The following is a 16339-nucleotide window of genomic DNA, read 5'->3' on the forward strand; positions in this document are numbered from 1 at the left end:
GCTCAGGAAGGAGTGAAGGCTACTGGCCGCCCTGCCAGTCCTCCGGGTTGGCCAGTCAATCTAGGCTGAAAAATTGTCGTCCAGTGGGCCCCTTCCCCAACCCAACCCCCTCTTGGCCCCCGTCTTTTTCTTTGGGGCTTTTCAGCGTTCACCAATTTCACCGTTAGGCACCAGTATTTTCTCCTTTGCTTTGAAACTTGAAAAGTCTCAAATCTTCTAAAAAAACGACCACCGAGTCCCTTGGACGATGGTGGGGGGGGGGGGGGGGGTCCGACCGGCGCCCCTGACACAGCGCCCTCTCCCACCCCCTCGGCCAGGCCGCCACCCGGGGAGCAGCACGCACCCCCGGGAAAGTGTGCTCCCCCGAGAGCCGGGCTTCCGGGCGGGGGCGCCGCGGGTGGGAGGCCGGGCGGGGGGCGCCGCGGCGGGGCGGGGCCGGGCGGGGGGCGCCGCGGCGGGGCGGGGCGGGGCCGCGGCGGGGCGGGGCGGGGCCGCGGCGGGGCGGGGCGGGGCCGCGGCGGGGCGGGGCGGGGCCGCGGCGGGGCGGGGCGGGGCGGGGCGGGGCGGGGCGGGGCGGGGCCGCGGGCGCACCTGCCCGGCGCGGCGGGACTCGCGGCGGCTGCGCGGCCGACGTGCTCCCCCCTCCCGTTCCGCCGTGTGTTTACGTGGAGACGAAGATGGCGGCGGCGGTGACGACGCTGCCCGTGCGGCCGAGGACGGTCAGCCAGTGAGCGCGCAGACTGGTTCCACTCCGGGAGGGGCGAGCGCCGGGCTCGGCCCCGCGCCCTGCGCCGCGGAGCCTTGCGGACCCACCCCCGTTGGAAGCGACCTTACCCTTCCGTCCCCGACCCCCCGCCTGTGTTCCCCCAGCCTTCCCCGCAGAAGCTATGGAGGACGAAGAGAGACGGAAGAAGCTGGAGGCTGGCAAAGCCAAGGTGAGAGAGCCGGGGGCCGCCCGGCCCGCGCTGGGAGGCGGTGGCCGGGGAGGGCTGGGAGGGCTCCTGCGAAGCGGAGGCCTCAGCTCGGCAGCCCCGGCGCCGCCTGGGACGGAGGTGCTGCGGCGTCTGCTTTCCCCCCTTGCCCTCGTCTCCCTTTTCTAAATGAAAAAGCCTGGTGAGACACTACATAGCGGTTATTTCCGTGATGACTGGGTGGTGTGGCTCCTTTCTCGTGAATGCCCAAATAAAACCTCTTTTTTACTGTATAAGCTGGTACAGCTTGCTTCTGAATCTCCAGCCTTTGACTTGTTTTGAGGGGGTTTTCTGGGTTGTGCAGACATTGTGCTTTTCAGGGCGGGGGTTTGGGGCCCTTCTTTACTCGGTTGGGGATTTGTGCGCTCATCATCGGCTTGGCTTTCTTAGGCGGCACGCTGGCACTCTCGAGTGTGTGACTGGCCTGTGACAGCTGCCTCAGTCGTGGCTTGAGTGTGCCACAAGTACCAGTTGTGAACGTCGCTGGAGGGGCGCTTTTAGCGTGGCTTTGTGTGTTTGTGTTTGGGGGTCTTTGTCACGGCATGCGCCTTGCATTGTGTGGAATGTTATTGCAGTCTGTGAGTGGAACTTCTGGGGACGAAAGGGTCCATGTTCTAAGCATCACCTATAGAATTCTTCCTTTCTTGTTGAGTCCCTATCTTACGTGGGTGTATGAAAAAGACTGGAAAGCAAACAATGGAAAAGGTTTATTATTCACTGGGTTTCATGAAAAATTTGACATAGACGAAACATAAATTAAATAGAATATTTTTTTTTTAAATTACGTGCTTGAGCATATTTTTTGACTGGCCAAAAGGACCCCTTCCTCCCTATAACGAAATTACAATTCATAGATTGTATGTTTTATTAGAGATGACTGTTCACAGCCATACTTGCATCTCAATTAAATTATAATATAGTTTAACTGTTTCTTTTCCTCTCCGTCTCCTCCCTCCAAATAAGCAAAGCGAGACTGGGTCTGTGATTTCAGTAATCACTAAAGAACCACACTGCGGAGATACAATCGTAGATGCTTAACATAAGTTTCTTAAATTAATATAAACATGTAAACTAGCTCTGTATTATCTAAGGTCAAACCTTAAGTGTTTGTATCAGGTAGATTGTTATTTTAGGATCTATACACAGGGAAAGGAAATCAAGGCATCTTTAGGATCTCAAAGTTGCTTACATTTCTGCAGTCTTGAGGGTCTGAGTACCGTCTATGAATCCAAGAAAGTGGAGGAAAAGTGTGCACCTCCTTCCAAAAGCATTGAAGTTCTCATTAGACGTTTTGTTTGTTGGCTTGTTACCTCGGTATTTTTACTATCTGCTTCCAGAAGTATCTCTCCTAAGTATATATGAAGCAGTCCAGAAAACATAGTTTACTTTGGACATCTCTCATAATAGAGGATTTACTTAAATTGCTTTGGTTTGGCAAAAAAGAATTCTAGTTTCTTTGTGTATATGGGATAAAAATCTTCTTTTTACATTCACTTTCATTGTGGAAGAATATCTTGTAGAATTGAGCTGAATTTTTCTAGTCAGAAATAAATTTGAGACATGTAAGACAAGATATATTTGCTGGAGCATTGGCACCAAAATATAAAAACACTGGGACAACCTTCAAAGACAATGTTAGGAGAATCACTTTCTAAACTATATTATTTAAGTATGATAGAATATTTTTCAGCCATTAAGGTTATGAAGACTGATAGGAACATGGACAATAGGAACATGGACATTGAAAACAGTGTATACATTACTTCTTTTGTATAAATGTATGCTTTTATATTAGGACTTAAAAACTTTGGGTTGTGAGTGTAAGTTCCTTAAGCAAACCTATGTCAAACTCTGTTTTACACCAAGAGCTGGAAATGCAGAGATGGTTACAGTCTGTCTTCTGAAGTTGCTCAAAGTTTAGCAGGACAGATACTGGCTAATAAGTGCAGTGAGAGAGGTGGTATTGTAGGATTTGTGGCAAATTGTTTCATTTGTTAAAATCTGTTAAATGTTGCTACCTCATTTTTAAGACTGTTTTACAAAGAAGGTTCTTGGTATTGATACTTAATGCAGTCTAGCCTGATACCTATCAAATAGTAAGTATGCAGTAAATATTTGCTTAATGAATGAGCAGAATGACTATGAACTGTTAATGTGTACTGCTTAACTAGCATGTTGTAATTTAATAACAGTAATTCAGAATTCTCATCATTGGAAGTCTCATTGCTGGCATTAGAAATCACTTAAAATAACCATTTCTAAAACTTTATTCAGATACTTGGCTCTCAAAATGTCTTGCTTGTTCATTGAATTTAAATACTGTATTTGCTAATCTAGTTTTACAGACCACAACTTGTAAAATTTCTTCTTGGTGTTTGGTAAACTATTCATTGAAAAACTACTTCCTTTCTGTATCTATAATTGGTCATTTTTTAAATGACCTGTTGTGAATACAGTATAGTATACTTTATAAAATGTGTTATACCAACCAAAATTCGCAATGATAGGAGAATAAACTTGGTATGTGTGCTGTGCTTAGTCGCTCTGTTGTGTCCGACTCTGTGACCTCATGGATTGTAGCCCACCAGGCTCCTCTGTCCATGGGATTCTCCAGGCAATAATACTGGAGTGGGTTGCCATGCCCTTCTCCAGGGGATCTTCCCAACCCAGGGATCAAACCCAGGTCTCCCACATTGCAGGTGGATTCTTTACCGTCTGAGCCACCAGGGAAGCCCAAATTTCCGTATATGTCGCCATTGAAATAATTCTGCAGAAACGTTCTGATTTGGGAAAATGCCCACATATAACACCAGATTGATAAAAATGTTACCAAAAAAAGTATATATACAATCTTTATATATGAAGACACCTGACAAAAAAATGCACCAAGATATAAATGATGGTTCTTTTTGGGTGGTGGGTTATAGGCAGTTTTAATTTCCTTTACACTTTTTAGTATTTTCCAGATTCTCTGCAGTATATTTCCTTTATGACCAGTAAAAATGTTTAAATGCCATTTTTTAAATGCCATTTTTAAAAACAATAAAAGCTTATCAAATATAGTATGTTGAAGAGAATGTTATATTGTTTGATCATTATACAGAACAAGAAGATGAGCCCTAGGGTAACCTGGTTTCCCAAGGGCCCTGGCATTAGTGTAGCTCTGGAACTATAATTCTTATTCCAGTGCTGTTTCCAGTATGTGGTTGGGATTCTCTATCATTAGATGTTTCTGTATCTCCTTTCGGGCTTTGTAGATCTTACAAAGCTTTTTCTCTGTCGATTCTCATTGCCATGAACATGCCTATCTTGCGTTGCTCCATCTCACCTGCCTCCTCTCCTAATTTGCTGTTTTAGATTTGCTGTGACTAGCTTGAGGGGATGGTCTGTAATAACCAAGCACTGATGGAGCCTTGTGAATGCGCTTTATGATAATTTCGTTCTTCTGCTACTTGTTGGTTTTTTCATTTGCTGTTGGGTCCTCAGTTGCTTCCTCAGTACTGATGTAGTAAGAAGTGTGACCCGTGGAGGCATGAGACGTTACTGCATTAAGTAAATATTTTCAGAACCAGGCTAACCTCATTGCAAGGTGCTGACAAGGACAGGACTACACAGGCTGTCCTTGTGTTGATCCAGACTTCTGACTCCACTTTAAATGACTTCAGTTTTTTTCCAAGTAAAATTATCTACAAGTTTATGTAAAAGAAAGTGTTGTAATATTAGCAAACAGAATTAGAGGACAGTTGTATGTTTAGTATAAAATTACTTCTGCATATTCACAGTATGTATACTTTTTAACATTCTACTGGCAGAATTCTGTAAAATCAAAGTTTTTTTTATCAGCTATTCAGCATTTTATATGGTTGGCATTGTTGAATAATTATAGAAATTTTTGCCTGTTGCATTCAGTAAGTAATAATTATATGATTGTTTAATGAGCATTTTCCGTTTGAGAAATAGTGCCAGTTCTATACAAAAAGGACAGTGCTCTCCTCAAGTTGTATATTAGGTTATTGATAATAGGACTTTTCAATCGTTATTTCCACTCCTATAGACAAAGTTAGTCATAGTGTATAATTGTTCTTTGCATATTTCAGACACTCCCCGCCACCACTGAGGACGTTGCTCTCCATCCCTGTTTCTTTTATACTTTCTAGTTTTTTATTCTTACCTGTGACATAGATTGCTTAGCTTTCAAAGTAGATACTGCAGTTTGATACCTTCAACATTTATTGTAAGAGTGGTGCATTCTCTGTGATTTAAAAACCAACTCATGACCTTTAGTGTTTGTTGAAAGAAAAAAGCAAAACGTGATTTTTAGTTTATGAGCTTTAAAGAGAGAATATGGAGGAAAGAATGGGCAGAACAGGGTTCTCGAAGTGTATTTTGAAGAGAGGTTTTGAAGGCTAATCCAGGGACATGGCAGGAACAGGGATAGAGCAGTGATTGGGTAAAAGAGCCTCAAGATCCAATGAAGAGAGACTTGGTAAGGAGGTCTGTGGTGTCCTGTTAGTGAAACTGAAAGTTGAATAAGCTCGTGAAAAAAAGGAAATGAAAAAGATAGAATATATCCAAGTGATTGGAATATGACAAGATTATAGCGAAAACTATTTTTAAACAAAACACCTCTTATTTTTATATATAAAAAGTTTGCAGTAAGAATTAAACTATGACTGTAAAATACTTATCTGTTGTAGGCTACTGATTATTGAACTGTAGGTGAATTTCTTCTAATACGAAAGTTAGAAAAGGTTCTTGTGGTAAATTGTTAAACGTTAAATGATAAACATTTTTTATATCTCAGTTCAGTTCTGCTGAAATTGAAATTGAATATCTATTTCACTAGTGAGCATCTCTTTAAAAACTTTAATTTGGAAACCTTCAGAATTTTTCAAAGTTTATTTATAAGCTTATAAAAGGGCTGTTTTGCATTTGGAACTTCTGTATTTATATGCTGTTTGTCATACAAGAAAAGACATTTATTTGCTTATTTGTTCAACCAACATTTTTGAACGCCTACAGCTGCAGCTATGGACTTTACTTGGCAAGCACTTATTTAAATTATGATGAATTCTGTGCCTTGTTGTCTGTGGGAAAAATCCTGTCACAGTCCATGACTCTCAACAGGTGTTTTGAAGACAAAATGTGTTAATGATCAAAAGCTTTTTGAGTTCTTCTGGTGCTAGATATAAGAAGCTATGATTTTTCTTTTTTTTTTTACTTGAGCCACCTCAAGTCATATAAAAATCAACCATCTTAAAACAATTCAGAGGCATTTAGTACGTACACAGCATTGTGCAACTACAACTTCTGTCAAGTTCCAAAGCATGTTTATGATCCTAGAATAAAGCCCTGTGTGCGTTAAGAAGATATTCTTCATTCCCTTCTTCCCCAGGCTCTGGCAGCTGCCAGTCCACTTTCTATTTCAGTGTTTACCTGTTCGAGAGATTTCACATGAGTGTAACTGTACCATTTGACCCCAGGGCCTTTTCTCACTTGGTGTAGTGTTCTCAGTGGGCATCAGTGTTGTATGTATCAGTTGTTCATTTCCTTTTATGGCCAAACAGTTTTCTCTTGTACGTACATACTGCATTCTGTTTGTTTATTCTTTGATGGGCATTTACGTTGTTTCTACCTTTTGGCTATTGTGAATGGTGCTCCTGTGAACATTCACATATAGTATTTGAGTACCAGTTTTCATTTCCCTTGGGTATATACCTAGGAGTAGAATTTCTGAATAATATGGTAATTCTATGTTGTTGAGAAACCACCAAACTTTTTCCAAAGTGGCTATACCCATTCCCGACAGCAGTGTATGAGAGTTCTGATGTCTCCATATCTTCACCAACACTTACTGTTTTCTAGTTTTTTTAAAATTATGGCTATTCTAGTGGGTGGGAAGCGATATCTCATTTTGCTGTTACTTTTTAATTTCCTAGTGACTAAGAATGTTGAACATCTTTTCATGCGCTTCTTGCCCATTTGTCTGTCTGCTTTGAAGTGTCTATGCATGTCCTTTGCCCATTTTTTAATAGGGTTGTTACCAACTTCTTTTGCATAATATTATTATTGCTTATATTTGTGTTACATATGTATTTTTATATCCTGAGAGGGCGAAAGAGTGAGAAACATGCACTCGGGCAGGTGATGGAGACAGAGAGAGATACACATCTTCAGTAGGGTTATCTTCCATCTTTTTTTTTAAGGCCTTCTCCTCTCTGCCAAAATTTAAACTGGTCCTTCCTCTCAGTTCTTGGTTTGACTAGAGCATGATACTAAAGTATGAATTCTGTGTGGGCCAGTGAGTCATTTGGTTCTCTGACCAGCTGTTTAACAAGTGCATGCAGTTGGTCCAGGGGGCACCTGTTGGGTTTTTGGCTTGATCGTTACCAATCCTTTTTCACTGTGGGAGAAAATAACCTAATCTTCTTTAGTAACAAAAAGACCTGCCGTTTGCATATGTGAACACAACAGATCTGTATTGATATTTTGCTAGTGTAAGATATTTTTGTTATCATAGTGACTCCCCTTTTACTTCTAGAGTTTTTGTGGTCATGGTCACCAAAATATCACTTAGGACACTGAAAGCTCGTTTAGATATGTTGCATAAAGCTGTGGTTGATTTGCCCATGGATTTAGTGCGATTCAAAAACTTAGAATTGTTCCAGAAGTGGTTTTCCCTACGTTGTTTATTTAAATCTATAGATTCTTTTGTACCATGAGAAGTTCCTTCATCCCCTTTGTTCATGAACAGTGTGCTGTTTGTTTTCAGTTGCCATCGAGGTTATGATTCTTATTGTGGTTTGCTGTTCACTGAGATTCTTACGTGGTATAAAAGTTTCTCTGTAAGTCTAACTTTTTTTTTTCCTTTTAAGAAATCATTTCTTAAAGCCCCTGGAGTGAGTTCTTTTCTTTTAAGAGATCATTTCTCAAAACCTCCAAATTATTATTTTTACTAATAAGAACTATACTAAACTTTGATATTCAAAATCCTCATCTATAAAGATTTGAATTTATAAATTGTGTTAATTGAATTAAGTTCTCCAGTTCCAGAGCTTTGAACCACTAACTGGGTATGTGGTCAAGAATCTCTTTCCTTCTTGATATTGAGCACACAAAATTTGTGAACAAGATTCCTTGTTTACTAAGGATCATTCATTGTGGACTCTGACTAGACAGTATTTATTCCTCAAGGGTCTCACTTTTTCAAGTTGATATTGCCTTACTGTTTCCCCGGGGAATACAGGGACAGGGCCCAATTATAACTAAAAATATTTGCTGGGAATTTATATGAAATAATAGGTTTTGGCTGGAAGTTACAGAAACCTTTCAAAGATAAAACATTGAGTGTATTTTAATGTAAAACCATCTATATTTGCCAAACTGATATTTAATTTTTAATTTATGTAAATTCCTCTCCTAAAGAAAATATTAATAGATGTCTGGTCATTCTTACCCAGTGCACTTCCCTTTAACAAGACAGCTCTCATTTAATGGAAATAAAAACAAAAAGAAATAAATAGGGCCTACTTAAACTCAAAAGGTTTTGCACAGCAAAGGAAATAATAAAGACAACCCACAGATTAGGAGAAAATATTTGCAAATGATGTGACTGACAGGGGATTAGTCTCCAAAATTTACAAACAGCTCATGATGCTTGAGTGAGTGAGTGAAAGTTGCTCAGTTGTGTCCGAGTCTTTGCGACCCCATGGACTATACGGTCCATGGAGTTCTCCAGGCCAGAATACTTGAGTGGGTAGCCGTTCCCTCCTCCAGGGAATCTTTCCAACCCAGGGATCGAACCCAAGTCTCCCTCGTTGCAGGTGGGTTCTTTACCAGATGAACCATTGGGGAAGCCATTGTGATGCTTAATAGCCTCAAAACAAACAACCCAATCAGCAAATGGCTGCAAGACCTAAATAGACATTTCTCCAAAGAAGACATACAGATGGCCAAGAGATATGTCAAAAGGTGTTCAGAGTCACTAATTATTAGAGAAATGTAAATCAAACTACAATGAGATATCACCTCCCACCAGCCAGAATGGCTGTCATAAAAAATCCACAAACAATAGATGCTAGAGAGGGCGTGAAGAGAAAGGGGCCCGTCTACACTGTTGGTGGGTATGTAAATTGGTACAGCCACTATGGAGAACAGTATGGAGGTTCCTTAAAAAACTGAAAATAGAGCTACCATGTGACCCTTCGTGGCAAATAGATGGGGAAACAGTGGAAACAGTGACAGAATATTTTTTTGGGCTCCAAAATCACTGCAGATAGTGACTGCAGTCATGAAATTAAAAGACGCTTGCTCCTTGGAAGAAAATTTATGACCAACCTAGACAGCATATTAAAAAGCAGAGACATTACTTTGCCAACAAAGGTCCGTCTAGTCAAGGCTATGGTTTTTCCAGTCGTCATGTATGGATGTGAGAGTTGGACTATAAAGAAAGCTGAGCGCCGAAGAATGGATGCCTTTGAACTGTGGTGTTGTTGAAGACTCTTGAGAGTCCCTTGGACTGCAAGGAGATCCAACCAGTCCATCCTAAAGGAGATCAGTCCTGGGTCTTCATTGGAAAGACTGATGATGAAGCTGGCCACCTTTTGTGAAGAACTGACTCTTAGGAAAAAACCCTGATGCTGGGAAAGATCGAAGGCGGGAGGAGAAGGGGATGACAGAGGATGGGATGGTTGAATAGCGTAACCGACTCAATAGACATGAGTTTGAGTAAACTTCGGGAGTTTGTGATGGCAGGGAGGCCTGATGTGCTGCTCCATGGGGTTGTGAATAGTTGGACACGAGTGAGCGACTGAACTGAACTGAACTGAAGTATCCACAGAGAATACCGAGATGCAGACTGTTTACAAAGCTAGGAGATGATGATGTCTGTGAAACTAAGGAAGGCGTTTCAAGTAAGGAATGGCCGCTTGTCAAAAATGAAAAATCAAGTGTGATGAAGACTTTAAAAGTAACCTTTAACTCTAGCAATAGTTGGTCAGAAAGGGATGTGAGTAATTCAGGTTATTGTGAGATGGGGAATGAATGTGAATCAGGAAAGCGTGGTGAATGCTATCTTTTTCAAAGGTTTCCTTTTCTTTCTTTTTTTTTTTTTTTTATAAAAAGCATTGTAATACTAGTGGTTATGATCTTGCACTAGACCAGACAGTCTGGAATCAAATCTTGGCTCTGCAGTTTATTATCTTTGTGACTTTATGCAAGTTACTTAACCTGTCAGTACTGCTGTTTCCCACCTGGAAAATAAGAACAGTGATATTATCTGCGTTGGGGTTGTTGTGAGGATTCAGCTTATACATATAAAGCTCTTAGAACTTTGTCAAATTATAAGAACTTTACAGGAAGTATTAGCTGTCATCAACATTATCCTTCTCATGCTGGAGCATAGAGGATTACACTGTATAGCAGAGAATTAGATTGGAGAAGTAGTCTGGGATCACATAATGAGGAGCCATATAAGTCAGCTAACAGAGTGTGGATTTTACCCTCAAAGTAGCCAAAAACTGTGAAAGAATGTGTATGTCACATGTTTAAACTCTGAAGAGGTTATTCATTTCCAGAAAATATGCTGTATTCAGGCAGGTATGCTGCCTCCAGGTGGCGAGTATATGTTATTGCTATACAGGTGAAGCAGTCAAACCGTGTGTGTGTGTGTGTGTGTGTGTGTGTGTGTGTGTGTGTGTGTGTGTGTGTGTGTGTAGGTGAAGCAGTCAAACCGTGTGTGTGTGTGTAGGTGAAGCAGTAAAACCGTGTGTGTGTGTGTGTGTATGTGTATGTGTAGGTGAAGCAGTCAAACCGTGTGTGTGTGTGCAGGTGAAGCAGTAAAACCGTGTGTGTGTGTGTGTGTGTGTGTGTGTGTGTGCAGGTGAAGCAGTCAAACCGTGTGTGTGTGTGTGCAGGTGAAGCAGTAAAACCGTGTGTGTGTGTGTGTGTGTGTAGGTGAAGCAGTAAAACCGTGTGTGTGTGTGTGTGTGTGTGTGTGTAGGTGAAGCAGTCAAACCGTGTGTGTGTGTGCAGGTGAAGCAGTAAAACCGTGTGTGTGTGTGTGTGTGCAGGTGAAGCAGTAAAACCGTGTGTGTGTGTGTAGGTGAAGCAGTAAAACCATGTGTGCATGTGTAACCGTGTGTGTGTGTTTTAATAGGAAATATTAATTGATTCAGATAGCTAAATGTAAGCACCCGAATTCTAGCAGGGCACTTTGTTCCCAAAAACTGATTAGTTATGTGAAGGAGAGAAAAAGAGGGTAATTGAAAAGATAGAAAGATTTCAAAGAAAGCTAAGAGAAGTATAGTTGGGCCTCTTATGAAACTGAAAAGCCATTTGGAATCCGTGCGTTCTGTCATCCCTTATTTCACTCTCATAATATCTGACACTCTTCTCTTTGCAAATCAGCTTCCTCTCCTTGTACCTCAGTTTGTACAAGACAAAAAAATTACAGGCTGAATCCCCAGATCTGTTCTATTCAGTGGAATTGTTTTGCATGATGGACACTTAAAAGAAGAGGAAAAGAAAAATTATTTAAATAGTGTAACCAGATCAATTCATAGAGTAAGCATCTAGCTTAGCAGTTCCCAGACTTTGCTGCACAGTTGAAGCATCTGGAAAGCTTAAAACAATTTCAAAGCCTAAGTCACACTCCATCCCCAAATCAGAAAATCTGGGCTGCGAGCCAGGACTCAACTATTTTATAAAGATCACTAATATGCAATAAATTTTGGGTCCCACTGACATAGCTGCTTTGCGTGATTCTGCAAAACTAAGTTGATTATACATCTTATATAATATACTTACTCTTATATACATACTCTTATATGCCAGCTACTTTACTTGGTGTGCAACTAAAGAAGTGTGGATGATTTCATGTCAGAGGGAAAAGCTGGCTTTGTAGATAGAGAAAAAAAAATATTTCAGTCTGCAACATGACTAGCAGGTTGATACACAAATGTACTTTGTGAGTGATTTTAAGGATATGTATTGGATTATTGCATTGTCCGCTGGTTTTAAAATCCTTCAGTAAGATTCGTCTCCTCCCTGTTACTTCCTAGACATCCTTTCTAACTCTGTTCTCTAATCCAAAAGAGAGCTTGTCAACTGCCTCCTTTCTCATCAGTCCACGAGTGGGAGGGTCAGCCGGGGCGTCGTGCGTGGTAGCATCTCTGAACACTGGCCAGTTTCCTGAGCAGGAAACTGCATTCTTCAAAAATACTTAAATATGTTTCACCAAAAAATAATACATATAAGATATATGGATAAGAAAACCATTTTTTAAAAACTACCTCTATGCCTATCACCCAGTTTAAGGAATATGCACATTTAAATACATCTGAAACCTTTCCCATCCTAATCTTACCCCCTCCCCACCTCAGGTAATCACGATTCTGAATTTTCTTTATTAGTGCCTTGCTTTTCTATACTACATATGTTTACTTAAACAGTGTATTCGTTTTGCTGTTTTTGAACTTAATGATATTATAAGCAGCCAGAGATTTTCTTTTTGTTCAGTATTACACATACTATTCCATTACTAAGAATTTACCTCGTTTAGCATTCTCATACCGATGAGCATTTCGGCTGTTGGCAGTTTTTCCTCACTGTTACAAACACTGGTGCTGTGTTAACTAGCTCGTTTTCTGAGGCATGGCATATGCCAGGGGCCTAGAGGAGTGCAGAGATCATAATCCCTTGGTCCTTCAGGCCACGGAGAGTAGTGACTGTGTTGTGGAGTGAGGTGGGAAGAGGAAACAAAACCAAAGCCAGCTGGCGTTTGTATGTTTATTATGCATGCAGTTGCATCACCGATGAGCTCTGACATGTCCCTTGGAGCTGTTGGTGTGTCCCGATACCTGACAAGGTGGGCCAGTGAAGTGACCGACTATGGCAATTCTTTTATGTTTTTAAGTTGATATTTCCTACAAAAAATGTGCATATAAGAGAGGTTAATAGTCCATCGTTGTTTTTCAGTCGCTGAGTTGTGTCTGACTCTTTGCGACCCCGTGGACGGCAGCGCGCTGGGCTCCCCTTCCTTATCTCCCTGAAAGTGAAAGTTGCTCAGTGTCTGACTCTTTGCAGCCCCATGAACTATACAACCCATGGAATTCTCCAGGCCAGAATGCTGGAGTGGGTAGCCTTTCCCTTCTCCAGGGGATGTTCCCAATCCAGGAATAGAACCCAGGTCTCCCGCATTGCAGGCAGATTCTGTACCAACTGAGCCACCAGGGAAGGCCCAGTTTGCTCAGACTCATGCCCATTGAGTCAGTGACCATCCAACCATCTCATCCTCTGTCTCCCCCTTCTACTTCTGCCCTCAGTCTTTCCCAGCTTTAGGGTCTTTTCCAGTGAGTCAGCTTTTCGCATCAGGTGGCCATAGTACTGGAACTTTGGCTTCAGCAACAGCCCTTCTAATGAATATTCAGGACTAATTTCCTTGAAGATTAATTGGTTGGATCTCCTTGCAGTCCAGGGGACTCTCAAGAGTCTTCTCCAACACCACAGTTCAAAAGCATCAATTCTTCCGTGTTCAGCCTTCTTTGGTCCAACTCTCACATCCATACATGACTACCGGAAAAACCATAGCTGTGACTAGACAAGCCTTTGCCGGCAGATGTCTCTGCTTTTTAATACCCTGTCTAGGTTTGGCTTAGCTTTTCTTCCAAGGAGCCAGCATCTTGCTCCTTTCGTGGCTGCAGTCACCATCCACAGTGATCTTGGAGCCCAAGAAAATAACACAGGTCACTGCTTCCACTTTCCCCTGGCTCTTTGTCATGAAGTGGTGTGATTGGATGCCATTATCTTAGTTTTTTGAATGTAGAGTTTCAAGCCAGCTTTTTCACCCTCTTCAAGAGGCTCTTTAGTTTGTCTTTACTTTCTGCCATGAGAGTGGCATCATTTGCATATCTGAGGTTGTTGATCTTTTTCCTGGCAATCTTGATTCCAGCTTGTGATTCATCCATTCTGGCATTTCCCGTGATGTAACCTGCCTGCATCGTTAAATAAGCAGGGTGACAGTATACAGCCTTAACAAGCTCCTTTCCCAGTTTGAAACCTGTCCATTGTTCCATGTCTGGTTCTAACTGTTGCTTCTTGACCTGCATACAGGTTTGTCAGGAGACAGGTCAGGTGGTCTGGTACTCTCATATCTTTAAGAATTTTCCACAGTTTGTTGTGATCCACACAGTCAAAGGCTTTAGTGTAGTCAATGAAGCAGAAGTAGTAAATGTGTTTCTGGAACCCCCTTGCTTTCTGCATGACCCAGCAAATGTTGGCAATTTGATTTATGGTTCCTCTGCCTCTTCAAAACCCAGCTTGTACATCTGGAAGTTCTTGTTTCACGTACTGCTGAAGTCTAGCTTGAAGGATCTTGAGCATAACCATGCTAGCTGTGATCCATGAAGGGGAATAGTCCATTACTTATGGTTTATAAATGAATAAACCTCAGATGATGACCTGGATATATTGATGCTGCTGAGCATGACAGCATCTGTTGCAGATACATCTTGTCTTAGGGATTCTCCTTTACGTGAACTGCTATTATGTATGTATTTTTAATGAGATTAAACTTTATACTATGCAGAGACTAGATGAGGTAGGGCACAGTGCTGTTCTTCTCACCATTCAGAGTTAGCAGTGAATGAGGTGACAGTGAAATAAGACAGAAGTAGGTGGCTCAGTTGGTACAGAACCTGCCTGCAATATAGGAGACCCGGGTTTGATTCCTGGGTTGGGAAGATACCCTGAAGGAGGGAATGGCAGCCCACTCCGTATTCTTGGCTGGGAAGTCCCATGGACAGAGGAGCCTGGAAGGTTACACAGTCCATGGAGTCACAAGAGTCGGACACAACTTTAGTGACTAAGCCACCGCCGCCACCAGGTGGCGTCTGAACAGTGATGTGTGATACCCTCTCACTGTTAGGAGTTATGCTTGTGGGATGTTGTGGGGGTGTCTGGAGAGGCTGATGAAAGAGGTCAGGTCCCAGGACAGTATAGTTCCTGGGACTTCTGCCTTATTTCTGTCTTTTGGGATGAAAGTTTTGATAGATGTGTAATTGTATTATGTCCATTTAAAAATAGTGATACCAACATATGGGCCCAAAGTTTTAATAATGAATAGTCTTTACAGATCTTTGAGGGAGGGAGGGAGGCAGTGAAAATCTTTAAAAAAGGAAACAATTACCCATACTCTGATCTGTTGCTGCTGCTGTTCAGTTGCTCAGCCATGTCTGGCTCTTTGCGACCTCATGGACTGCAGCACGCCAGGCTTCCCTGTCCATCACCAACTCCCGGAGCTTGCTCAAGCTCATGTCCATCGAGTCGGTGATGCCATCCAGCCATCTCATCCTCTGTCATGCCTTTCTCCTCCTGCCTTCTATCTTCCCCAGCATCAGGGTCTTTTCCAATGAGTCGGCTGTTGGCATCAGATTGCCAAAGTATTGGAGCTTCAGCGTCAGCATCCTTCTAATGAATATTCAGGGTTGATTTCCTTTAGGGTTAACTGGTTTGATCTCCTGTAGTCCAAGGGATTCTCAGGAGTCTTATCCCATACCCCAGTTCCAAACCATCAGTTCTTCAGCTCTCAGCCTTCTTAATGGTCCAACTCTCACATCCTTACATGACTACTGGAAAAACCATAGCTTTGACTAGATGGCTTTTGTGGGCAAAGTAATGTCTCTGCTTTTTAATACACTGCTGAGGTTTGTCATAACTTTTCTTCCAAGGAGCAAACATCTTTCAGTTTCATGGCTGCAGTCACCATAATGCAGTGAATTTGAAGCCCAAGAAAATAAAGTCTGTCACTGTTTCCCCATACTTTCATAACCTGTAAGTAGTTACTGTTGACAGTTTGTTGGTTCTTTGCTTCTGTGTATATTTTTAAACTTAACTTGTGTCATACTCTATATGTAATTTTGGCCGCTTTTCTCCCCTGACTGTATGTTGAGAGCATTCTCTCACATTGAATTTTTTGGGAAAACGTTGTCTTTGTCAGCTGCATAATATTACCTGTATGATTGTATAGTAATGTAACCATGGACCTGATATATCAGTTTTTAGTTCTTTTTTTAAGGAATAAACCTAAAATTATTGCTTATTGGTGCCTCTGTTTTGTAAAAAAAAAAATTATTATTATTATTTTTTACTCAGCAGGTGTTTATTGAGAACCTATGTACAAGCACTGTTCGAGACTTAGAGTAGCCTTTGATTTTGGTGAAAACTCCTGCCCTCCTGGAGCTATCTTCTGGTTATTTGTTCTGTAGTAATAATTTGACTTCATATATATGAAGCATAAACAGTATTTTCATAATTTTATACACTTAGAAGTTTGGTCTAAACTCTATAATGTAATCATTCCATTTTTTATT

At 41.6% G+C, this 16339-nt stretch overlaps 1 protein-coding gene across 6 annotated transcripts in view; it reads left to right on the forward strand.

Moving 5' to 3' along the window:
* The first annotated feature begins 676 nt into the window (after nucleotides 1–676).
* Nucleotides 677–16339, forward strand: part of AKAP9 (A-kinase anchoring protein 9) — a 163978-nt gene continuing 148315 nt past the window's right edge. For all 6 annotated transcript variants that reach the window (XM_061164862.1, XM_061164863.1, XM_061164864.1 and 3 more), the window contains exon 1: nucleotides 677–935. In XM_061164862.1, the coding sequence (XP_061020845.1) occupies nucleotides 888–935 (48 nt within the window). In that variant the 5' untranslated portion in view covers nucleotides 677–887. The remainder of the gene's footprint in view (nucleotides 936–16339) is intronic.

The sequence above is a fragment of the Dama dama genome, chromosome 18 (assembly GCF_033118175.1).
Source record: "Dama dama isolate Ldn47 chromosome 18, ASM3311817v1, whole genome shotgun sequence".
Taxonomy (NCBI): Eukaryota; Metazoa; Chordata; class Mammalia; order Artiodactyla; family Cervidae; genus Dama; species Dama dama.